At 43.3% G+C, this 26,689-nt stretch overlaps 1 protein-coding gene across 1 annotated transcript; it reads right to left on the bottom strand.

Moving 5' to 3' along the window:
- Positions 1-5,853: 5,853 nt before the first annotated feature.
- On the bottom strand, positions 5,854-26,102 carry HAS2 (hyaluronan synthase 2). Its single transcript, XM_074846652.1, has 4 exons — positions 25,547-26,102; positions 15,427-16,053; positions 10,849-10,950; positions 5,854-8,731 (listed from the first exon to the last, which is right to left on the bottom strand). Exons 2-4 carry the CDS (start codon positions 16,051-16,053, stop codon positions 7,802-7,804), a joined length of 1,659 nt encoding a protein of 552 aa, XP_074702753.1. The 5' UTR covers positions 25,547-26,102; the 3' UTR covers positions 5,854-7,801.
- Between the last annotated feature and the right edge of the window lie 587 nt (positions 26,103-26,689).

The raw sequence follows: 26,689 nt of genomic DNA, 5'->3' as shown, positions 1-26,689 counted from the left end.
CAGCCTGCTCCTTGCTCAGCTAAGAACAGCCGGAGGAAAATGGGTGCTGGCAGTGTGAGGCAGGTGTTTTGTCTCTGGCCTGTGCAAAGTCGTATGAAAGGCAGGGACGGTGCATGTCCAGAGGCACAACTTCAACTATTCCAGTTTAATTTGCTTTGAAGGAGACGGTATGTGCTCAGTATCTTCTTCCAGTGCCTGCAGGAGGGCAGCTTCTTAACAGTATGCTTGTGATTGTGTGAGCACATCTTGGTCAGAATTTTAGTGTGCAAGATCATTAAAATCCTACCTAAAAAAACACAGGAGGGGTTACTAAATCAAAGCAGAGTTGCTTTTATTCTGAAAACACATTCTTAATGGAGGCTTCCCACAGTTTAAATAACCAGCTTGAAATCTTGGTAATTCCCTTCAACTCTCCTGAGTGTCTTTGTATGCACATGCCCGTGGTTTACCTAGAAGGCAGTCCTGATCAGTTTAAGGTACAGATATGTTTAAAAGCTACTTCAAGCAGCCTAGGGCATGAGTTTACACTGCCTTAGTCATTATACATTATTTGTCCATGTTTCCTCTCTTACCCTGTGGCAAATACAATGTAACTAATGACTCTGACGCTGCAGGCTAAACTACCTCACACTTACTGCAGAGCCAGGATTTGCCCAGGGCAGTTCTTATGGACTGTCTGAAGTGCTGTACATTCTTAAAGTAAATCATGCAAGACTGAACTAAAATGTATCTGGCACAAATCGACATAAAAGTGTCATGTTTCTCTGCCAGTTTGATTAAACCAATTTATTATAACAATTTAAGTGCAGCTTTCTTCTTTGTTCAAGCTAGTAAACAGGAGTTCCAATTTCACAATTATGGGCATAATATCCTAAGAAACATAAATCAAAACAAACCAAATAAAATAACACTTATACTACAGTAAGTAAAATCACAAAGATTTTGGTTACATCAGATAAACTCTCCTGCGTAGACAAGGCTTTCACAGTGCATATGTTTTTACATTAATGTAAACCTGGCTTGTAGCTGTTTAGCTTTTATCTTTGAGAGAGATTTTAATGGATAAAAGTGTCCAAAGATTACTCCACAGTGAGTCAAAAGGATCATTTTTAAAAACCATCTGTGATTTCAGTTCCAGTCTCATACTTGGTTTACAATAAACTTCTGGGACATACATGGATATTCCTTTTAGGTGGTTTTATTTGAACTTTCTCTTGGCTGGAATCAAGCACCACAAATTTTGCACCCGAACATTTAGTTTTAATCTCCTTGCATGACGTGCTCAGCCAGATGGCAGGTCAGAGCATTAACCATCCACTTCCCCTCCTCCCCCTATCTCCAGGAAAAATTGCCAGCAAGTCTCCTTGGTGGTCTTTTAAAAAAAGACAAGATCAAGTATACATGCTATGAGAAATGGACTATTACAGTCCTAGGACCTAGGAAGGAATATAGATAGATATAGAAATAGATATATGTATATGAACACATGTATGTTGGGGAACTGAGGGAAGAACTGCTATGTGAAGGATGTTCAATCAACGGCTGGGAGAAATGGCACGGCAGCAGCTGGGACTGCTGAGAAGACTCTTTCTCCAACACCAGATTGTTGGTCCACCACTGCCAAAGTGTGGGATGTATGCTGGGCTCACCCTCTGGAGCAAGATGGTGTTCCTTGTCTGGAGACAGCTCTGACCAAGTGTGAGCACCTACAAAAGTGGGCATTTAGGAAGGGCTGTGCTTACGCTGTGATTGTGTCTTCTCTCAGGTTGTATTAACTTCCTAGCTGTACGTGCTTTGAGCAAGAGGTTGGACTAGATGATCTCCTGAGGTCCCTCCAACCTGAATTACACTATGAGTCGACAATCTGAGCTGATAACTGAGCCTTCCTCCATAGTCAGCAAACAGAAACAGGCACTTGTAGGGAAGGAATTCTGTTGCTCTACAGTATAAGCATGAAACAGCCATTTTGTGTACTGTGAAATGCTGCTTTTTTATCTCTGTTATCAAGTAACTCATTTTTCTTCAAGGAGCCGGCCCTCTTTTATGGTCTTCACAGACTTTCTCTTTTGATACTGAGATATCTTCTAATACATGTCACAGTGCTGTCATGGTTATCCAGGTATCATAGATGCTGGCAGAAACCACACCAGCACCAACTCATGCTGGCAACATGCTGTGCAATTTTTGTGGAAGGCAATGAAGAATGAGGGCAGACAGAAATCACTGGTGATCTGCAGCATCAGCTCACTGGATGGGTTCAGCCTATAAGCTACATTCATTAGAAAGAATCAGTATGGAAAACTTAAGAGCACTTTTGGAGAGCAGATACAGGTCACAATCTTGTTTAGAACAAGATGCCCTTTTTAACATAGTTTTAGCCACAGTCAGCTCAGTTCTTCATGGCTACAGTGTTTTATGTGTTCCCAAAGTGCTGCCGAGTCAAGGCATAGTTAAAAGTGATGATTTCCCTCCTAAAAACTGTGAAATAATTATACGGGCAGAGGAACTTACAAAATCTATTTTCCTGTGATTCACTTGCTAGGTGTCACTCCTGAGCATGTTTTTTGTGTGGGTTCTCTAATCTCCAATAATGTGACTGATTTCTAGGCTAAATTCTCTTGGGTAGTATAGAGCAGCACTGATCACAGGCAAGATCTTCATGCTCTCTACTCCCACTGAACCTTGTGAGAAGCAGCCAAAAAAAAGGTTCTGTCATAACCATTTCATTTCTACAGGACATGTCAAACATGGATCAATCCAAAGCAGATTGCTATTAGGAGAAAGACAGCCCAGCAGAGATGCTGTAAAAGAAGCAACAGAAGTATTAATGCAATGGGTCCTAGACCTTGAGCGCTGTGACTGCAGTAGTTTTTGATTCCTGGGAGGTGTTGGTTCTTGCTTCCTGGACATGTCCAAAGCAATTAGAAAACGTGGAGTTTCTTAATTGAAAAGAAAGAAAAAAGGTGTTTTCAAGAGTTGCAGAACTAATGACATCATGACATCTGTTGATCTCTTGAAAGTAAGATCCCACGTGGATGATATCCAGTAAGGGGTGAGCTGACCTGCATTGTCCTTCTCAGTGGGGCATTGATAGTTTATATTTAACCTAGTAAAAAATAAAAAGCCAAGGACTGTTCCCCAATCTTGAGACCAGCTGATGACAGAGATCACACCTAAGGTCTACGATCTCCCAAACCAGGCTGGTTCCCAGTCCATGCATCTCTTCTAGCTGTGTCCAACATTGAGGCAGCACTATCTGGCCTATGGCAAAAACATGCCATGGACCATGATTACACTTGAACAGTACAGAGTATTTTCAGTACCAAAGCTCAGACATGTGGCTTTGGTCTCTCATTTATTTAGTGTAAATGTAACTACAGGGCCATTTTTTTCTATGCAGTCATGGTAACTTATGGAAATTTTAGGGTTACTCTAGAAGAAAATTCAAGTTGGATTTCTTTGGGAGAGACAGAATACTGTATTATATAAAATACCATAGCTGGAAGAAGCAGCAACAATTTGGGACACTCATCCATCCATCTATCCATTATGAAATTGAAGCAGCAAACTTAGGCCAAGTGAAAGTTGGGGGGGGGGGGGGGGGGGAATAAAAAGCACTATATTTAAGTTAATTGCATTAACTCCAGAGAAAAGTTGCATTTCCAACAAAGCCTCAGTAGTACCAAACCTCATCAGCAGCTTTCAGTATATTTTGTCTCCTCTTTACAATCTCATGTCTTGCTAAGAATAAAATTCATAGCAAATTTTTTAACAGACAGATTCACAACAGCTTGTGCATCGGGACATGTTTGGCAGTATGTGTCTGACAGGATTTTTTCTGCCTCCTAGAAAAGTTCTGCTAAATATTCATGCATTTCCCAATGAAAGAAACCTGATTCTTGGCCAAACTGAAGCTTGTTAGCAGATAGAACAGGAGGGCTCCTTTCTCCCTGCTGCACCTTGGATTCCTGCAGGTTTTGCTTCACACCTGGTCTCTGCAAACAGATGCTCTCAAACCCAAATTGCTCTACTCTGGGCATGGGTTATAACCTGAGATATTGTCAATTCATGGCATTTTTTTGAAAAATTGTTTTATAACTTCTATGCAGAATTTATCATTGGTGGGATTTTCTTATAGTGTTCAGCACCATCTGTCTATCAGAGGTGGCTGAAAAATATCTGTGTTTTTAAAAAAGTTCAAAACAGAGCACGAATTTCCTTTTTAACATGTTTTCTTCTTTTGACAAAGCTCTCACAATTATATTTGTTATTAATGGGAAACAGGAAATGTTCCTGAAGACTTTAATTTGTCTAAGAACACTTTCATTAAGAACTGTTTTGTAGTCTTGTTTTCTGCTGGAAACTTTTTTTCACAGCCATAAACATGGTGAGGAGAGTGACACAGAGTCACAAGAAGGGCTCTGATTTTTTGGGTACTCAGTACCATCTGATGATGAGTTATTTGTGCCTGGGGTCAGGATGGATGTGTGGGGAACAGAGATGGGAATGAGCTTCCCTGCATGTGGGAGCTGTCGTTAGGAAGCAGACTGTCAGCACCTGCTTCAGAAAGGATGACAGAAGAACTCATATTGGAAGGGGCCTCAGAAGTCTCTAGCCCAACCTCCTGCTTAAAGCAGGGGCAGCTCTGAGGTCAGACCAGGCATCTCAGGACTTTATCTAATCTAGTCTTGAAACCCTCCCAGGATGGAGGCTGCACCGTCTCTCCTGGCAACCTGCTTCAATGCCTGACTGTCCACAGGAAAAAGAAGTCCCTAATTATATGCTCAGGCCAGATCTCTCCCCTTTCAACTTAAACTTGGGGTTTTCATCTTCTCATGAAGCAGCACTGTGATGAGCCTATCTCCATTTTCTTGATGTCCTCCCTGTAGGTATTGGAAGTGACCTCAGGTGCCCTCCTGTCAAAGCCATCCCTTCTCCAGCCTAACCAGCCTAGCTCTCTCAGACCCTTTGCTCCAGCCCAAACCTTCACACTGGCCCTGCACTGAAATTGCACCAATTTATCAATGACTTCTTTGTACCAAGGGAACTTGAAACTGCGTGCAGTATCCAGACATAGGGTAACAAGTGCTGGGTGCTGAGAAGCTGTCTCCTAAGTAATTGACCCGTGATGAGCCTGTCATGGTCTGAGAGATGTGCGAGACATCACTTTGCCCCGTGCCAACTCTGTCCCTCTGCCAGTGGCTGCTGCCCATAACCCTCAGAGATAGAAAATACATACATGCACTTCAGCAGTGCCAGGGCAAATTGGTCTTGAAAAATAGCAGTAATGCGGAGTAGTAGAAGGCCACGTACATGTTCTCCTCTGTTTTCCCAGCTATGGAGGGTAGTAACTTTGAGTGGACAGGAGGGCTGGAAAATATCAGCCCTCATGTAAAGTACCTTGGTCATAAACTTCAAAGTGCTTCCCAAAGGGAGATTGGATTGCTATTCCTGTTTTGCAAATCAAGAAGCTGAGGAAAAAAGGAAGGAAGTGTTTTGACCTAATTCATCTAACAGCTGCTGGCAGAAGCAGGCAGAGACTCGTGGCGCTACCCATATACTGTGCTGCCTCTCAGAGCAGGGACCAGTTAGTTCTTGGCCCCTCCAGGCGCATACTTCCTCGGTGCTCTGCTACGCTATGGCAAATTCGTACTTGGAAATCAGGCTGGTGACATGATAACAACAGCCTTCAAACCATGCAGATTTATGACTTCAGAGCAGAAGTGCTGATCAGAAATACCATGAATTAGTCATAATCTTATCAAAAATATTTTATTTATGAAAGTAACAATTATACTATACAACCTATATTGGAAGTACATTGAATAATTGCTAGAATAAATACAGGCAATTAATTCAATCTTTTTATAGAATGAGAGGATTTATTTGACATTTGAATGTTAACCCAAGCTTTAACTTACATCATAAATAGTTAAAAGGCATAGTCAAGTTTTTTTTTTTATTTTTACTGTTTCTTTTGCTTTTTTTTAATACTGTTCTATTTTGTAATCAACATGAATCAACTCTCCAATCATTAACATAATATTAGTATGACTTTCAAGCAATCATGTACCTCAAGATAATCAGACAAATAAGGTAGTGTGTGTGCAGTTCATTCTACAGCAGAATCTATTCATGTCTGCATAAAAAAGAGAAGCTGAAAATGCTTCTAAATTCTTTAAGCATCATATGCTGATTTCTGCTTTACCACAGTGCTTTTAATACCAGAATCTAAAAAGGGCATGTGTCTGTACACAGCTGGCTTTCTGTTGCTCTTTATAAAGTATATTAGGGCTCAATGCCACATTCCTTTGGCTGGTGAAGGACTGCAGAATTTAGTCCTGAATATTATTTCTTAAAATCATGGTCCAAAATAAATGTCCAAGACTGATTATTAGGCACCAAGGAAGTGACAGATTGGCTAAGGCTTGATGTTTTCTGATAAAAAAATTGGCTTCTTTTCTGGTAGATATGCTCTAGTCAAACACAAATTATTAGGCTCAGTACTGGGGTCTGTATTACACTGGATGTCAGAGAAGCTGATGTTTTGTATTTTCTGTAAACTGTACGAAGGGCAGAAGTTTTATAGTGAGACACCCATATTTTGAAAGTGTTGATAAGTTTTCCTTCTGTGTATTTCTTTTTAAACTCAAAAATCTGAACTCTCTGTTTGGTACTAGCAGATTATGAACAACTACGACCATCAGTGAAGTCAATATTAGTTTCAGGTGTCCAGTATTTCTCCACTTCAGAAGTTTTTGACTTCTCAGGTCCCATATAAAATCAGTGGGAGCTTTCCTAGAGCAATGTCTTTTCCAATGGCATGGAGGCCTGCCTTGCTTTATGGCTATTGCGCATGCAGGGGATATAATGCTCTCAGCAGAGAAGCAAATTTCCCTTTTACAATGTCATCCAAAACAAAACTCCAAATTGCACATATCTACCCCTTTGGCCTTTTTTATGCACAACTATGCTTGTATTCAAAAACTGACAATGTTGGGCCTTTCCTAATAAATGTCTTCAAAGAGCGCATTTAAATGCTTTTTCACAGAAATAACCATTCATCAGTTGCAAAAATGCAGAGAGACTTTTTATTCTTTCTGTTGTGAACAATCTCAATTCAGCACAATTTCTGGGGGGAGAAGGTATGATTTTTTTTTCCCAAACATACTTAAAAAGGCTAAAGAACAAAATGTTGGGGAGGCAGCTTTTTTTGGCAGATAGTAAAATATAAAATATGTGATTTAAAAAAAAAGTTGGCTTAAAAATACACACACACAAATAATACAATAATATAAAAATACAGCTCAGCCAATGGCCTCTTAAAATTTACCTTTGGCATTACATTTGGCAGCCTAACACAAAAGACCCTTCCTATAAACAACTATAAAAAAAGAAAAGTTCATAAATTAGGTTGCAAGGGGTTGTAAGATCCTTTTCTCGATTCTCCTCTCCTTCCTGTCCACACACATAAGCATGACCAGTGAGGTATATAGAACATAACACTGTCAGGCGTATGCACAATAAAAAAGTGCATAAACATAGAAGTTCTCCCATTTTCTTGCGAACAGGTCGAAACTGTGTGGTTTGCATCTTCCCCCCCTTGGAAAAAAAAAATCATTTTTTATTGGTTTTATTTTTTTTCTTACTTTGGCAGGATGAAAATGAACCCAGAGGAATATAAATGTCCTATTCCCAGCAGCAGTGATCCATTTCCCTTGGCAACATTCGTCTGATGCCACAGATACTACAAGGTCGTTGGGTTGCTTTACAACTCTCTGGGTAACTTTCCACGGAAACATCATACGTCTAGCACCATGTCATAGTGTTGCTCTTTCTTCCGCCTGCCACATTTGGTGATAAGAACCAAGTACAAAGTCAAAAGCATAACCCAGTAACATGCATAGAGTATTGTGCCAATGATGAGAACTGTCTGTTTTGACTCAGAAAATGGCTTTTTTGATTCCTTGTAGATAGTGAAAATTACGCCACCTAGGAGGATTGTAAACCAAATGGAGACTGGAATGAGTCCTATAAAATTAACTACAATGGTTTTTCTTCCTGACGTGCCCCACCCTGCTTTGTTTATCGTGGCAATTGCAAACATCTTTGCTGGCAGTAAACTTGACATGTACAACACTGAGTAGAGTGACATGAAAACCATGACAATGTTGCCCCTAAGGAAGCTGGCAAAGGAAGACTTTATCAGGCCCACTAACTGAACTGTCAACAAGAAGAGGAGGATGTTCCAGATTTTTCCCCTGTAGAAGAGCTGAATGACTGTGGCGATAAGGAAGAAAGGAAAGAATCCAGTGATTACAGCTTCATAGGTCATCCACAAATGGTGCTTGTGGAACCACATTGCATTATAAAGCCACTCTCTAAAGTACGATTTACTCCAGCGGGTCTGCTGATTCAGCCACCTGAGATACTCTATTGGTGTTTCAGTAAGGCACTTGGATCTAGCTGTGTATTTCGTCGCATAGCCCAGACTTAGGACTCTGTTAGTTAGATGCCTGTCATCTCCGAAGCTGCACTGGGAGCCCATAAATTCTTGATTGTACCAATCTTCCACAAATTCATGGAGCAAAGAGTTTCTGTACATTCCCAGAGGTCCGCTGATACACTGTACACAGCCAAAATAGGATTGACAGGCTCTTTCTATGTTAAATGCCATCCAGTATCTCACGCTGCTCAGAAAGGAGATCCAGGAATCATATTTGTTCAGAATCTGCAAAATAAAAAAAAGTTTTCATTTTAGATGAGCTCTTGAGACGGAAAATATACACATTGGATCAGTAAGGAATTTGCAGAGACTAGAGCAACATTAGCTGAAATACAGGGGGAAACTCACTCCTGTGTCTGACTCATGGCGAATTCAGGAGTTACCTATACAGCCCAGGACATTGACAGGAAGGGCAAGATGAAACCTTCAAAAGGCTGTTCCACCAAAATGTTCTCTTTTTCCTCACAACCTTTCCTGTTCTCCACCAATAAACTTCTCTTCTGGCTCATTCTTCCTTTCCCTTCATCCCCAGTTAAGGACCTGCTGGACTCAGCCTCTCCTGGGAGGAGATGGTGGAGTTCCAGACGTGGCCTCCTGCTTCTCTGCCCTCCCTGCCCCCCTCCATCTTTGGGACTTACAGGACATCTTCCAGCCCTCCTTAAGCTATGCCAGAGCATGAGAAAGGCTGAGCACACGGTCTTTGGCCTACATTTTTAGTATCATAAGGCTGGCCCTAGAAGTTTAACCCTGGACTATGTCACCATATCTGACATTAGGCCCTCTGAGGAACAACCTGTTCTGATTTGTCTCTGCAGTACCAGCCCTGTTATGTTGCCCCAAGACATACTGTAATACTCCAGTAGGTCTTGCTTTGGTTTGCATAAAGGTCTCAGTCTCTGCCTTTCTCTTCTATATGCCCCAAAGCTGACCTGAAGCTTAGGCCTACACTTAAAATACAATATAGACATAATCTAGGAGTATGAACACTCAATGGAGGTATGAGCTCGTGCAGATGCCCAAGCCCATGTCTTCACATCCAGGTTCTCACCACATACCTTGCGCTAGGGAATGTGGCAAGGAAGTATGTAGCATGGTGGCTGTGCCAGCTCTGCACTGATATCTTCTCAGTGTGGGGATTTTCGGAGGAATCTGTGACCTTCTACAACTAGAAAGCATTTCCCTACAACTAGAAAAAAATAGTCTTTTGCTCTGATGGCCCTAATTTCTGTCGGGTTTGAAGGCCAAGGGACAATCTTGTCTCTGTTTCAATTTAATTCCAGAATATCTTAGAAGCAGCAGGGCTAAGAGATAGGCTCAATCTTGTCTCAAATGTATTTGGTATATGCTGGAAAACTAATTGTGGGAAAAAAAAAGCTCAGAGCCTTCCCATTTCTCCTGCAGATGCTTATGAACCTTCATTCTCATAGCTGAACCTGTACTGTCTCCTTCCAGTTGTACTCACACATGCTTGGCATCTCACATGTGTAGGGTAAGTGTGATGCCTGATTCGTGGTCAGTCCAGAGCCGCAAAGATATTCAGGCTTCTGTGGAGATCTTGGTTTCTGGAGTTAAGAGCCACGTGCCTGACATACTTCTGACTACTAGAGTGTTCATTAGTAAGTGTTTGCCCATATAGATGGCCCTTTCTCTTCTGTCTCACATAAAAGCCCAACTGAGTATGGGGGACTGATCCTAAGGCCAATTGAAATATGAATATGCATTTTTCTTTATGAATTGTGGCAGAAGCAATTGTGTCAAAAGGAATGAACAGCCTTTTGCTGTAGCTGTCAGCCAAATTTGGCAATGCTGGAAATCCTAACAGAAGTGGAGCTGGGCTGACTTGGGGGCTTTCCACTGTCCTGACTGACAGAGATGCGGAGGAAACCAAACAATACATAGTGCTCTGCATTTCAAAAAGGCTTTTATTCCTAACAATCTTGGCTGCCAATAGCAGCATAATTGAAGTGCTTGGGGTGCTGGCCTTGGCTTTGGGAGACCTGTTCTCAATTCCCTGCTCCCCTATAGCTTTTCTTTGGTACCCTGAGCAAGCAGTTATACCCAGAGACTCAAAGATGCCACAACAGTCCTGATAATGCCAGTGCCTCACTTTTCATGTATATGGGGCAGAATAATATTTGTTTGCTTTCTATGGGTGTCAAAAAACATACAGTACTCACATCCAAGAGTAAGAGTTTCTGTTCAATGGACAGAAAAGTTAAGGTATCATAAGAACCTCTATGATGGTATCACAGTATATTCAACACTATTCCAGGCAGGGAAATCTGTGGCAGTGCAAATAGTTGCTGAAATCCCTCTGTTAAGCTGAAAATTGCTGTACTCACCTGCACATCACCTCCAACTCCTCCAACCATTGGATCTTCTTCTAAAACTTTTACCATCTCCACTGATGAGGCTGGATCAAGCATTGTATCTGAATCACAGACCTACAAGTGAGACAAAACAAGAACAAAAATGGGTTAAGGAATATGCTAGAGAAGAAAATAAAAATCATGCAAGTGATTGTAGTGACTCTAAATGCCTATTCTTCTGAAGGCAATTTAATCTCACTTTGGAGTCTGCATTGATACTTCTGTTAAAGACTATTTGTATCAGGCAGCAAGGAGTGGTGCTGAATGAAAGAGTGCTTGTTAGGGCTGTGCATGCAAACAATCCTCTCTCCTGTATCAGCTCTATTTGTTTTACTGGCATACTGAGCTGGCTTCTTCAAATAAGATGTGCTCTCAGACATGGGGCATGTGTGGCAGATTCCTGCTGAGCCCTGACATGGGGTTTCCCTGCATCGACTACGTGGTTGGAGCACTCTGGTCAAATGTTTCCCACTGCCATATGAAGAAAGGAGTGAGGAGTTAAATTCCAAACACTTGTTATAAAAAAGAAAAAGTCAACTAGGAGTCTGGGAAGAAACCTAATAGTTCTTGCACTCACAGAAGGCTTTAGCAATTCATGTAAGATATGTATTTTGGATTCCAGAACAAACTAATTTTTAATTTTAGATGCGTGGTGTCTTATTATTAATGCAGGGATTTGACATTTGATTTATAGAAATTATTTTCTATTTTCCTCTGGCATCCTTATACAAAATATGTAAGGCCAGAAGGAGCTAGTCCCAAAGTGCAGTACTCCATGAGACTAGGGCAGAAATAGATGACACACACGAGGCGTTTCAGCCACACAAACACTCCTAGTCAGCTAAACACTGTGTACATTAGGAACTGGTTTTCCCCCGGAGAGTAGAAGGAGGGCTTAGACAGGCTGGCTGATCTGCAATGCAGCTGACATTGCTTTCCTTTACCTGGAGGAGAATGACATGGGCTGCAGCCTGTTTAAAAAAAGCAGGTGTCTCCTTGTCGCAGCTGCTGCTGCTGAAAGTGGTGCCCCCATCGTGTGTAAACTCATTTTGCAGACACCCAGAAACTGGAGCAGAGAAGGTTGTCCCAGAAACACCCCTCTGGCCAGTTGAATCCTGTCCTACTGCTTCCAGTTTATCCCCATGTTGCATTCCTGTGATTTCAGAAGGGGACAACAGGGGCAAAAGTCAGTAGCTCTGCATGAACAACGTATTGATTCTGGTGAGGCTTCATATCTGGTATCCTAATTCTGGTGTCCTTTCATCCAAACTTTCAATTCAGCCTAAACCCTCTCACTCCAGGGAGTGGAAACCTTCATGTCTGGTCTGTGGAGGAGGAGGAGAGCATTTTGGGGCTCTGCTATGGACCAGACTCAAGCAGGGAAGTTACCTGGGATAGCTGGGCTGCATAACTTGGGATGCCGCTGCATGTCTGCCAACATACTCCCCTCCATGCTCACTCAGAGGGGGCCAAGAGGAGAAAGGTGATGAAAGCTCTCATATTTCCATCAGGAGAAAAGCCACAAGCATCTCCACCTCCTGCTAACTTGGTGCATCCAGCTCCTCTCCTCAAAAACTCATCCCGAGGAGCATCTTTGTAACTTGGCCAAGGTGTGCCTCCAGCTTTGGTGGAAAGCTGTCATCAGTGACAGCACTTGTTGATAGAAAGGAAGCAAAACAATTCTGCTGAAGAGGGGAAAGGATGTGTATATTTTATCTGGGCCTTCCTGGTCAGACCAGTCCAGGGGATATGTAGTTTGCTGAGCACCCAGGGCTCAGGCAGTGACACTCATCCCATTTCTTGTGACCATGAGTGGTGGGCTGAGATCAGCCTCCAGTGCCTGTCATTTGATGCGGCTGAGCAACCCTCACCCCATCAGATGCATTTATCTATAGCCGAAGACCTGCCCATAAGCAACATCACTAATATGAGATGAGGAATCCTGAAAACACTGGGTTTAGTTACAAATTACCATCATGTGTCCTGGGCATGCCAGCACAGTGGACAGCACAGTGGGTTTCTGAGGCAAACCTGACAAGCCCTCATTTTCCATCTGGATGAGGTTTTTGCAGGTGAAAAGAGGACACGCCCAGAGAAAGACAGACACTTAGAAACACCAAGGTCTGCCCAGCCAGGGGTGGCCCAGCACAGCCCAAGAGGCAATTTGCCATCTTTCCACATAAGGGCTAAGAGACCTAGAAATTACTACCTTGGGCCACAGAGCTGCATGAAAGGGACACTCGACCTTAAGTGAGCTGTTCAGATACTTGTTATAACCAGTGGTGTTTTATCTAAGCTGCTCTCAGAAGTTCAGGCTGTGCTGGACTGTCCACACACGTATCTCCATCATGCCAAGATGAATTGCACGCTGGCTGCCCCGACCAGCTCTGCACAGATGATATCTGTCAGTTTAACTTCACTACCTGATTGCTTGAGCCCTCCTAATCTCCTCCACAATGGAAATAATCCTTCACAGCAGTTTCAGCTATTTAATGAGATGCCACTAATGAGCAACAGCTCATTATCTGCATTGGTCTGACTGCTTATGATTGTCTGTCCATAAACCCAAGGTATCTTTTAAGAACCATAAGGCCCACAGTTCCAGGGGTGGGCAATGGTGCTGACTGGTCCACTGTTTTAAGGGCTTGATCACCAAGGCAGATAGCTCAGCCCTTAAAATGTTGGGCCTGTTTAAAGTAATTTACTCTGGGTACCCCCAAAGAACCATTCGAAATGTCTCAATATTCATGCATTCATAAAACAGAGCCACATTTTAGCTGCATTGCATCATGACTGTGTAATAGCCAGGGCCACCAAGGTGCTGCGTTTCGAATGTAGATTGTGACTGTAGATGTGACTGTGCCATCAATCATTACTGTAGCCTTTGGAGGCTGCTTACAGCAGCATTACGGTTCCTGACATGTTCATTACGACTTCTGAGCTGGGTCAGGAGTGTTAATTGACTGAAAGACCAGAAATATCTCTTCTATTTTCTCAGTTTATGCTATGACTGTTGAAAGAGAAACACTTTTTCCACATTCCCTGAACAAATGCAAGAGCTGGACTGAGGGAGGAAACTTGCGATGAATCTGTTTCCTCTCTGCCTTCTCTCTCTGCAATCTGATACTTCTGTGTGAAGTGATTATAAAACCATGCTAATAAAGAAAACCAGCATTTTTATCCCACCATAGTCCCTCACAGCACAGAACCAAAGTTCAGACAATGGAGTGCTTAATCCCATTGTTTTCAGAGAATAAATAAGTTTCAATTCTGGAAGTGGTAGGGGATGGCTTTTAAACCTTTGCCTTACTCTCCCAGCCCCAATAACAGAGCAGTTCCCAGCACTCTTCAGTTTCTGCCCCTCCTGTGTGTGGAGGACTCACTGCTCTCAGCCCAGCTACTGGCAACCTCTCTGCATCGCTTGGACACTGTGCTCGTGGATGCTGTGCTGTGTGGAGCATGTACACACACATACCCGTGTAAGGCTGGGCATGGGCCCCAGAAACACCTATGGCTCAGCCATGCAGCTGCCCTGAGCCAACAAAGAGCATCTCACGGGGAGCTGCTGCTCCACTGGAGGAGGCCACCGGATGTTCTGAGGTTGGGAGAAGGTGAGAATGGCTGAGGGTGGTTAATTAGGAAAATCATCTCATGTTCAGTGGGATTAGTCAAATGAGCCTTGCTGACCTTGATCGATAAGCAAGGATCCTCACTGTCCAGCCAGAGATCCTGATCCCACCCGCCTTCCTCCACACATGACCTCTTCCCCTTTCTGCAGTCAGCAGGGCTGTTTGCAGGAGGAGTGCTTCCATGTGTAAGGCAAAAACATAGAAAATCTTTCACGGGATCCAAGGCAGCTGGAAATAAATGTGTCTCTGCTGCTTTGGAAACAGGCAGAGAGGACCCAGCCTAATTCATTTTTAAGTGAATAGTGTCATAAGGGCTTTAAAGGCCAAGTCGCGGTGAGTGAGGTAATGCAGCTGTAAGTGATGAAGCAAAAGTTCCTTCAGGCTTTAGCTGAAGAAATCTTTCTTTCAAGGCTGCACATTGACCCTTTTATTGAATACTCTGCCTGGCCTTTGAAGCCTTTAAAATATCCCCATCTTTTTTACAGACTCCACCATTGCTCCGAGATATCCCCTAGTGCCACCAAATACCTGTCTGTCTGCTTGCATATAGGGCCACTAACAACCTCACAAAATAAAACCATACCCAAGATCTTGACCTACAGAAGCAGAGATGGGGTCTTCAGGAGGCCACTGGCTTTGTCTGAAGCAAAACCATTTGGATGAGGGGACAGAACTGAAGCCTGGGGAAGGATTTCAGATTTCTGAAGTAGCTGGTGCACAGATTTAACATAGTCACAGACTGACCATTTTAAAAGGTAGCAAAATACGCTTTTAACGGTCAAGCTGTTTCCAAACAGACTGAAAGGAGCACTGTGTTCATCAGGGACTAGGATGGCCTCTAACATGCTGCACAAAATATACAAAAGCTGCTTTCTTTCAAAGTGTGTTTGAATTGGCACTGACCTGGCGCTCTAATACCTACCTGTACATAATCCACGCTTCTCCCCAGTGCTTTGAATGCTGTGTACATTACTTCTCTTTTTCCACCCCATTTCTGCATGATGCAAACACTTTTGTTGGACAGGACCAGCTGAGATACGTGTTGCATGCTCTCTCTGTGAGACTCCTCTGTCTCACCTGGACCTTTGTCATGGAAGTTATTACTCCAGATATAAGTGGCAGATTTGTCCCTACCCATGATTTCAGTAAAAATGTCCATCATGTAAACGTCGTCTTCTGAGTTTCCATCAATGACCATAACAACTTTAATTCCAGGGTAGGTCAGTCTTTTCACAGAAAGTAAACATTTTCTTAAGTAGTCAGGATCCTCTTGATAGGCAGCAATACAAAGGGCAACTGTTTTGTTCAGCTTGATTGGAGTCTCTAGCGACCTCTTCATTTTCCTGTGCTCTAGGAAGGCAAACAGGCTTTGGATGATGAGATGTGATGCCAGGATAGCACCATAGAGTCCAAAGGAGAAGTAGTAGTTGTCTGTTTGGATGAACTGGTAGCCAACAATGTAAGCAGCGGTGATTCCCAGCAGGAGGGACACCCCAAAGAGTGTGGTTCCAAGTATTCTCAGGATACATATAAACCTCTCACAATACATCTGCAAAGAAGCATGGGAACCGTTAGCAGAGCCACCACTTGCTGATATAAGACCACATAAGGGGTGCACGTGGCTACAACATAGAGCTCAGCATCAACAGATACACCCTGTGCTTCTGGCTGTGTCACGGACTTACTGCATCACCTTGCTCAACTTAACATCTCTTTGCAGTACTTCTTCTGTGTAAAGTAAGACTCAAACACACTTAATGTACCAGGGATATTTTCTACTATTTGTAATGTCCTCACAGAAGGTGCTTTCTGTGTCAGGAAATTATTTTGGCAGCCTGGGCTTGCTGAATGAGATGCTCTGTCATATTACCCTGGGGGGGGTGGAGAATGGGCCTTTGGGCCACCACTCACTTCATATGGTCATGGGCGAGTAGAACAGCTGAACGTCTGGGCAGCCCCTCCTCATCCCCCATCCATGTCATGACTGCATTCCACCCTGAATTGCTTCTGTCGCTTAGTTATATTTGCAAAAATATTGGAAAGACATTCTTAAAACAGATGTCTGAATGTATTTAGAATTTTTTAAACAGATGTCTGACTATATTTATAATTTATATTTATATAGTCAGACATCTGCTTTAAAAGGTCTTCTCAATACCATTGCAAAAATGTATTATTCATACATCTGTGTACACAGATATATGCACGTGTGAGCATGTGTGTATAGGGCTAAAACTTGATGGAGATTAAGTCTGTGGCAAAACTACGCATTAATTTAACAGAGCCAAGACTCCACCCTGGACTCAGAAATTCATTAAAACATCAGTTGATTCTGATCACTTCTGCATATTTACATTACCTGGCTGTAAAATCTTCTAAACTAAGGTCTGGGCTATGGAGGAGCTGGCTGGCATGGAGGGTGCTCTGGTATTCTTGAGACAAACGGTGTAGTCAGGCAGACAGGCAGAATAAATTACTACCTAACTGCTTTTTGTTGACAATCACATTAAGCATTTTATGCAACAGCTTTCTTAGAATTACAGGAAAGTTAATGACAATGTTTTATGTCAATTGATGCATTTGACATAAAGGACATAAAACATAATGTCTGTTTAAAGCTAACCCAGCAAGCGCATTGCAAGTCAATGAATCTCAAACTCATGCTTGAATATTTTGCTGAATTCAGGCCTCTTACAGTAATGGACCTAATATTTGTGTTTTCTTACTATTATTCATATTTTCCCTGCTGTTATCATTTTGCTTGTCTGCTGATCATGTTTGTTTCACCATCTGTTGGCCAAAGCTAAAGTTGGAACAGTATTTCCTTACATCATATATGCCTTTAACTCTTTCTTGAAAAAATACTACCAAGCTGCAGCAGCATAGCTGTCATCAATTATATTTCTGTCTGAAAAGTTACAGGCTTGGGAAAAAAAATTCAACACAGAATAACTTACAAAATAAAAATAAACCAGGCGAGCATAAAGTCTGAGGTTACAAAGGCTATATCCTTTTTTTCCACTGGCTATTTAGGGTCTTTAATTACAAGACAGGAGGAAGCCTCTTAAATGTATATTTGGAGACACTGTTAAAGAAATTGGACCCTATCTCTAGGACTTCCTCAAATACTTACGACTGGGCTCCAACAGGTGCAGTAATCACCCACCAGCAAAAGGGACCATCCCTGCTCTGGCCTGTCTGAAAGTCTTTTACAACAGGGGTCATAAAGAAGCCTGATAAAAGATAGCTTATGCTTACCACCACTACAGGTGAATTAAAGCTCAGTGCCCAAAATAGACTCACTTTAGAAAATAGATTAAGTAATGGATCCCCTCTAGATTACCTTGAAGTCAAATAGCCTGTGTGTTTATTAATCCCTCAAGCATGCAGAAGGTCACAAACGTCAAGGTAAATGTTTCATTAACGGTGCAAATGTTTCATTAACGGTGCAGTTGTACTCTGCTTTCCCATTTGGGGTCCACTACTTCTCTTCTCTTGCCAGGAACAGAAAATTACTATTAGTGAGTAGGGGCTAAAGTCTGCTTGCATTAAGAATTATATGGCTGAAATAAATAGACCACTTGTATGGGTAGAGCTCACAGGATTTAGATTAAGATCTGGAACATTTACATTTGACTGACTATATACTGTACCAGGCTTCTTTTATATTAATTTGCCATTGCTTTTCTCTTCCTATGAAGTGTTTCCGCAAAAAAGGAAAAAAAAAAAAGAAATTAATTCTCTGATCTTGTCATTACAGCACAGCTTCCCTCCCTTGCAAAAGCCCAGTCTTTTAAGATCAAGAAATGGATTTCTGGTCTTAATAAAACAGCATTTTTTTTTCCTATCCTTTCACTGTCAACCTTGGGAAAATAAACTGTGTTTTGATCTAAATTCCTGGCTTTCATCAAAGAAACTTTCCCCTTTGTATGTGCAATTGAGGTTTTTATGTATAGTCTTTTAACTGACTGAATCTCAGGGAAAGTCTGGAAAAAGTTGCTCAATATTCTCAAGCTTTAGCATGTGAGCTATTGATAGCTTGCCCAGCAGAACTGATCTTTATCAACTTGAACATGCCCAAACAATGGCCAAAAACTCTCCACCCTTCTCCAATAATTGAGCCAAAAAGTTAAAAGGAAATGATGCTTGTATAAGTCTGGGACCAAAAATGAACTGCTGAGTCAAATACTAGTGCCGAGGGTAGGGAATAGCTGCATCAGAGATTTCAAGGTCAGACAGTGCTGTTATGAGTACCTAGCCTGGCCTAACACAGTGAAATGTAAAACGATATCCTTCATAAGACATCAGCTGAAATCCATTCCTGAAGTTTCATGAACTTGTCACACAAAGCTAAAATCAAGTATTATCAGAGAACCAGCATACAGTACTGTGTTTTAACAATGCAAGACAAAAATAACGCCATGACAAGTCAAGATGTGTCAAACACTTGGTGAAGGAAAAACAGCCACATTAACTTTCAAAGCCACAATTATTCTTCAGTCATTTCATTGATAAGCACTCTTTCCAAGTGCTAGCAATATTCTTTCAGCAAAATGTATTTGCTTATATGCGAAGATGCCATCACTACAGCCCTATTCAACAGTTAACTAATTGGTGGAGGGTACAGTACACACCTCGTATGATCAGCTCAGATGATCAGCGCAGCTTTACTGTTTTGTTTATGTCTCAGCCTAATGGATCTTCAGTTCCTTGAGGTATTTAATCCAGTAAGATTTGTCCTGCAAAATAGGCACTGCAGCACTTAAAAAAAGAAAAAAAGTGCTGTCTAGGCTGGGGATGAGGTGCTCAACACATGGAAGACATGCAGCCAGTCCATATTCCTGGATCAACAAAGATAATTGCAGGTCATTTCTGTATGCTGCTACATTGGAGCAGGTGTTGGAGTGAGGAGAGGGACAGAGCTCCTCACCTGGTGAGAAGGTGAGTTGATGGGTTACCTCACTGTCTCTGGAGACAGACCTGGATCTTGTACTTTCTGGGCAGGTTTTTAACCAGTTCTGTAAAGCAGGAGGAGGAAGATAGTACCTGCAATGTTCTTTCTTTGTTATTATTTTTTTAAGAGTGAAAGCTATTTAGCACTGGAAGAAGTCAGAGGGTCCATTGCTTTGCATGAGCCCTGAAGGACATTTCCAGGGGGCAATAAGATTGCACTGGCTGTGTCAGAGTCTTTGGGGGTGCCTATGTCTCCCATGTACTGCATAGGAAGCCTGAGACAGGACTGCTAATTCTACTCTGCAGTTTGGGCACCTAAATCATTTATAGGCACCTTCACCTAACCCTGCTGTGCTGAACCCTGTACAAGCTTTACACAGCCTCCAGCAAACAGGCTCAAGGTTTGTATGCACAAGATGAGTGTATGTAGAGAGGCTTCAAAGTCTACTACTGAGCAATCTGTTTTTATGATCTTGCAGCTGTTTATTCCATGGATGGAGTGATCAGTTGTAGCTAGAGCACCTAGTAGAAATGAAGTATGAAAGCCATATGCTAAATCCTAAGGCTATGTAGGCTGTTGCTGATTCAGTGACACGTTTTGATTCACCAAGGAGTCCCAAGTATATGTGTGCCTTGTAGTGACTATACAAGAGGAGGCAATGTGTGCCTTTCTTTGGAGGCTCCTATAGAAAAGCATGGCCAAGAAATGAACCCTTGCATGTACTTGGCATCAGAGTCCACCTAGTGAACTGTTTGGCATTGTGTCTTTTTTTGGCATCCTGATAAAGCCACACAAAGAGTATTTGTTTTGGTCGCACCTGTGATGAAGAAGAACTTACTCTACGTTACTATTAATAACTGACATAATTAGAAGTTGTAGTCTTCTAACATAATTTTAATAAAAAAATTCAGGTTAACAAAGAATTGACTGATACCTACGCTGTACATATAGTGACGGGGTATTAACTCTAACACTAGAGATCACACTCCTTTCTCAGACTGAATAATGCCTTAGATCTCAAATTAGAAGAACATAGCAAAATATGCCTGAGTTCTCTCTATACGGAAAAGTATTTAGGCTAGCATTTAACTGTAGCTATCATACATAGATCTAACTTTAATAAGATCTAGACACTTGACTGAAATTCGACAGGTTCTTATGTCCTGCTTTGGGCTGGGTCTTTACTCAGCAAAGAACACTGCTGACTTCCACGGTAAAGTACCACTTTTTCCCTCCTTCAAGATCATATTGCACAGTCTGTCCATATGGTTATTAATCAGATTTCATGCATTGCTGAGAGTAACAGGACCTGGAGATAGTTCATCCCTCTGCAAAGTCAGGAGGCAAAGCAAAAAAGAAGCTTAATTTGTTGCTAATACATTGGGAGAGTAAAAACAGAATAGGGGCAAATGCATATCCAGAAAACCTGTGTATTGGTGTCTGAACACATCAATATTATCTGCAGTCTGTTCATTTATTCTGCACCAGCCATTGCGTAGCTACTATGAGGACTAAGGATGCAATCAGGTGTTTCCCAGCATCTGCTGATACAGGACATGGAACCAGTGACTGACAGGAGGTCAAAATGGTTAAGTTTGCTTGCAACACATAGGATGCAGCTCACTACATCATCTGTTTCAGAAGCCATCTCTCATGTACAGCACTCAAACATATTGCCATGGAGTACTTCTGGCTAGCTTTTCCCCAGGAGATCAGAAAGCAAGAGGGGAAGACACAGGAAGTTTGTACATTAAACGTAATGATTTGGAAGGCTGTTTGAAAGAATTAGCACTTGTTAATTCCAAACATCTGAAGACTAAAACATTATACTGCAAAAGTCAATATTTGTCCAGGAGACAACAGTAAAGGTATAGTCACAAGTGTGCTTATTTTGTCCCCTTCACCTCTAAAGGTTCAAAAGAGCTGTGTCTCTCTCTAGACATCTAGGGCTAATGGTCACATCAGCAAATAGTCTAATACTACAGGAGCAGATCTGCAAAGAGAAGCATCTGGTGCTGAGGGCCTAACTCCACCCTCCATACATTTTCATATTTTACTCTGAACTAAGTTTAGTCAGATCTCATGGATTGAAAACCCAATAGGGTCTGAACAGTGTGCTCCAGGGGTACCTCTTCCAATTAGTTTCATTCAAGAGGAATCCAGTTTGTGTGCCCAGTGATCGCTTTGCAGTACAAACCCAAGCAATTTGGTTGGAGGGGGGCACTTGAAGCATTGGCTTCAACAGCACACTTCTGATTCAAAATAAATTGATAATACAAACCAACCTCACATACAAGATCTGCACATCAGACTTGTCTGCAAATCTTTGTTTCAGTCAGAAGTGCTGAGCGCTGAAAACCTTTGAAAATGTCTAATTTTACATGCCTGTACAGAAGCTGAATTCTTGAATGTCTACTAGTCATGGTCCTCTGAACCTTAGTGCTGAGGCTTTGGATTCAGCAAAGCATGTAAGTATGTCATTAAAGATAAGTGTGCACTTAAGTATTTTGCTGAAGAGGGAAATCAGTGGGTAATTTATCTTACAGTTCTGTAGTGCAGGAGTAAAAAGAAAAATCTTTCTCTGCAAAGCTGCTATTTCTGGGATACCCATGATAAAAATGTATGCATACATTTGAAAAATTGATTATAGAGACTAATCTCCCTTCCGAAGGTTGTCAGATGGTTCTTAACCACTGCGTTTCTTACATTAGGGAATCTTAAGAATGGACTGGGACCCAGGCAATTTGGATTTTGTTCCTACTGTTCCCATTCACCTGCTGGGTGACCTTAGGCAAGTGAATGCACCTCTCTCTGTCTTCCTCACCTGTAAAATGGAAATTATGATCACGCAAGAGATTCCTAGGGGTCTACAAAACCCTTCATAAGGCTTATGTTACTGATACTTGTAATCTTACTCTTTCTGGTGTGGTATGGGACCCACTGGTTCTCTATTTCTATATGACTGTTTTTCCTCAAAAAAAGAAAAACAAAAAGCAACACACCAATTCCTATTTTCCTTGCCTACATTCACCTGAAGGTATAGTCAGTAGGAGTTTGTCTGTAATAAACATGTAACTTTTAGTCAGCAGGATGCCTGAGATCAGTGAAGTTGGCAACATAAAAGCTGACACACATGGGTATATGTGCATACAGCTACGGAGGGCTGTTTTGCACACAGCTAAATGAAGAGTATCATTTATAAGCCTTGAAAAAAACTTCTTACTTGTGAGAATAATTACATTGGCTTCAACAGAGCAGCTGCTTCAATGACATGAGCATGTTTGAGTGCATGTGTGAGTGTGTGTGTGCACGCACACAGCCTGACACATACTGTATGTGGCTTTAAACACGCATAGCCTGTGTGTGTACACAAGCAGCATCTGAGGGTTACAGTTTTTCATCCAATATTTAGATTGGTTATTAGCCTCATTTTGGTGGCAAAATAAATCATTTATCTTTGAAGTACAAATTATTTCAGGTACACATTAATTACAAGCATAAAATAGCTGTCCAGACTCCCTCTTCTATTTTACAGCCTGCAGAGAGGAAACTGAAAAGTTATGTTACATCTGTACATCTTTACTACAGCAGAGTTACCATATCTGGTGCTTTTGGTTATTTATCACTTCCAGATTTTGTCATGCCAGTGATCTTCTGGAAAGGGCTCACATAAGACTAAAATTAACTTGGGGGTTGGGTTTAAAATAAAGAACAGGATCAGTAATGATGGCAAACTGTATTTGCATGCACAGGCTTTGATCAGCAAATCAAGAATCTCCTGTCTGCTCAATGTATGTTTCCCACTGAACTGCCCAAATTTGGTCTCTTACAGGTTTGAGTAACCAATGTGGAATGAATTCTAGAGCTGCTGGCTGGATTTGTCCCCAGTGTAAACAGTGATACACTAGTTGTCAAGTTGACCCAAAAAAAGGTAAAAAAAACCCAAACTCCACACAAATGCTTTAAGAAAAAATCAAGAAGTAAATCATATTTGTACTCAGATATTTTGGATTGTGGTGAAACAAAAATCTAGTTTAGAAATGTTTTCTGGTTGCTGGTTATGAAGTCCATGGATGCTTTTGGCACAAAACTGATTACTCCACGCCTTAATCCAGCAAATAAATATTTATTTGGTGTTCATAGATTATCCTGTAATTTGTTTATAAAGCACACGTCATATCTTGTTTGACTTAGTCAAGTCCCACTACACTGAATGGAGAAGTAATTTGCTGCTTTATACACTAAGCTTGAATAGTAACAAAATGAAGCAAATTTGCTTCCACACCGTAAATATGAACAGCTGAGTTGCTGGTGAACAAGCATGAGAAACTCCACTGAATCCAGCAGAGCTGCTCTTCCCACTGGGAAAACCTTTTCCCAGGTTTTTCTGAACTTGCATGTAGGATAAGAAAGGTTTAGTAGCATGAAATAAAATCCTGGCTTTATTGACACCAGGGACAAAACTCCCCTAACCTTGGTGGGCGCTGGATTTTGAGCAGTTTTTCAGGGCAAAGGAACACATTTCACTGCCGTTACCCCCACGTGAAATGTTCTATCCAGTCCCTGAAAGAAGCCCCAAGGCCTCCACATTACTGCAGTGTGTGCTGGAGGAAAAGCCCACGTGTGCCTGTAGAAAAATGATCCCTGAGGAAGGAGACTGCGAAGCGGAGCGCTAACGCGGTGGAAGGGCTTTGCCCGGGGAGATGCGGGGTCCCTGCAGCCCCTGAAGGAGGGGTGAGACAACGCCCACCGGGAGGGTTGTAGTACATCGGGGTCTTTTCTCGGGGCAGGGAAACGGGTAAATCCTCTCCTGAAGTCCCTGTCATCCCCTTTGCCAGCGCTGCTGTGGAGTCTGGCAAGGTGAGGGGAGGGGTACGAAGGCTCTTAGGGCTGGGTCTCGACACCAGCTGAGGCTCGAACCGGAGCGGGGAAGGGCGCCTGGGGCCGCCGAAGGCCACCGACGGGCTCTCCAGCCGGGAAGAGACCCCGGGGCCCCACGGACTCCCGAGGGGGAGCACCGAGAGAGCGGCCCGGGCCGGGTCCGCGCGGCTCCACCCGCTGCCGCGGGGCTGCTCCTCCAGGGGAACCCCTGCCCGGCGCCGCGGCCAATGGGGGCGGCGCTGGCTGCGTCACCGCAGGCGGGCGGGGCCCGGGGGGGATCCCCCGCGCCGCCACGTCACGGAGGGGCGGGCGCTGCTCCGCCCGGCGGCGGCGGCCGTGTCCGGGCTGGCGGCGGCGGACGGGCGGAGCGGAGCGGGCGTCGGGACCCTTCCGCGCCCGGCGCGTTCGGGGCTGCGCCGGGGCTGCCTTCCACCCCCCCCCCCCCCCCCTCCCCGCCCTGCCGTGACCCTCCCGCCGCCGGTCCCCGCGGCCGCCGCCAGCCCGGGTCTCGCCGACGGGCTGCCCGGCGGGGCGGGGCCGGGCTCAGGCGTGCGGCGCTGGAAGTTCGCGGGCAGCCTGCGGCTCCCGCCCCACCGCCTCCCCCCCTCCCTCCCTCCCTTCCTCCCTCCCTGGGGAAACGGCGCTCTCGGCTCAGCGCGGCGCCGAGGCAGCTCGGGCGCGTTGGTTTCTCCCCGCCGAGGCGGGACGTGATCCCTCCTCCCGCCGGCCGCCCCCTCGCCTTCCCGCCGGCAGTCCCATCCCTCCCCCCGCTCCTGTCACGTCGCCCCTCCCGGCCCTGGATGCAGAGGCCGGGGACGAGCCAGCCTGGGCTGTGGCCGGTCTCGCCTCCCGCGCTGGGCTCGGCGGAGCGGCCGCCGAACCTGTTGCTCGATTTTATTTCAGTTTTCGGTTGGGCTGGGGTTTGGGGTTTTGTTGGTTGGCCGGTTGGGGGTTTTTTGCAAACCTTAAAGGTCAGCAATATCTTTAACGGATTACACGGAGGTGGGGTTGAAGCTGAAAACCTCATTCATCCTCACTACGGTCCTATGCATTGCTGAACTAAGTGTAGCGTAGAGCCGGTAAGATCCTCCCCCAGGTCCACTCGTATTTTGGGGCTCTGTTTCTGCTTTCCTCCCTTGAATAGTGGGGATAGAGGAGAGGGTCCTCTGCTCTTGAGGTGACAGAGGCGTAATCATAAATCACCTACCTTGTTTGTCCTTCTGTCCTTTGGTCATAGAGGGGCTCCAGCCAGCTGTGTGGTCTCACGTACCGTTGCTCCCGCTGAACAGTTTCCAAGTTTGAGGTAAAAGATCAAATCGCACTTTTCAGGGACTTATTGAGACGCTCAGAAATAAAAAATAATTAAAAATGAAAATAAAATCGTTTAAGGCTATTCAGTCCTACTCATTTTCTCCCACGTGTTTTCACAATTACCACGTATTTGTTTTTCTCTGCTTCAGTTTCTAGCTCAAAGTTGTGGGATGTTTTTTCAAATAATAATAATTAAAAAAGTTAGAAGTAATAAATTAGGAGTTAGTTTCTCGTGGTCGAAGCTGAAGATCTTATTTCAAACCCGGCTAGCCAGGAGCCTGGAGAAGTTGCAAGGCAGCGTCTGAAAGTTTAAGAGATGTACAGCATCAGATAAAGTCTCTTTGGTGATGCCTTGCTGACCGAGTAACAGTTTCAATGAGGTTTCTCAGCAGCAGCAGCAGCAAACGGGTAATATTTTCCAGACGTCTTTTTCTTTCCTGCTGCTGCTGCTGCTTTTCTGCCTCCTCCACGTTATGGGGTCTTTTAACAAGTGAGACTTGAGTTGTTTTAATAGGCGGAGGATGGGAAGAAGGAGGGGAGGGAACTCCTGTAAGGAGGAAAAAAAAAGAAACGAACCCTGCCCATTGAAATGATCTCAGCCAAGGACCAGTTCAGCGGCAGGAATTCAATTAGCTAACTTGTAAATTTTGCAGAGAAACGCAATACATGTATGTTGCCACCACCTGATTTCCTCTTCATGCCCCACGGTTAGGGGGAAAACCCCACTGGCTGCATCTCTAGGCTTGGGGTGTGGGACTTGTCCTTCCCACAGCCACTATTCAGCTGGGACAGTTTTTGCTGCTGCTGGTTTTTATTAATAAGGGAATTGCCTCTATGAATGGATGAACTTTGCAGTTTCCAGTTCTGCTTTACCCATTCACTTTCGGAAACATTTGCAGTAGTAAATACCCAAGGAAGCTCTCACTGGCATTAATACCCATGCCACTTGCATTAAAAAAAAAGCCAGGAAACACGTTAGATAATTTAAGAACTGGAAAATTGTGCTGGGGTTTTTTAAGGAGTTTTTTTTAAGTGTGGT

Source organism: Strix aluco, chromosome 1, assembly GCF_031877795.1.
Source record: "Strix aluco isolate bStrAlu1 chromosome 1, bStrAlu1.hap1, whole genome shotgun sequence".
In the NCBI taxonomy this organism is placed as follows: domain Eukaryota; kingdom Metazoa; phylum Chordata; class Aves; order Strigiformes; family Strigidae; genus Strix; species Strix aluco.
This window is presented reverse-complemented; position numbering and strand designations above follow the sequence as displayed.

Coding starts and splice junctions, on each gene's coding strand:
- HAS2 (XM_074846652.1), bottom strand. CDS start 16,053: ATGTATTGTGAGAGGTTTATATGTATCCTGAGAATACTTGGAACCACA. Junction 10,951..15,426: donor GAAGCGTGGATTATGTACAG/GTAGGTATTAGA, acceptor TCTCACTTGTAG/GTCTGTGATTCAGATACAAT. Junction 8,732..10,848: donor GAGTTGGAGGTGATGTGCAG/GTGAGTACAGCA, acceptor TTTATTTTGCAG/ATTCTGAACAAATATGATTC.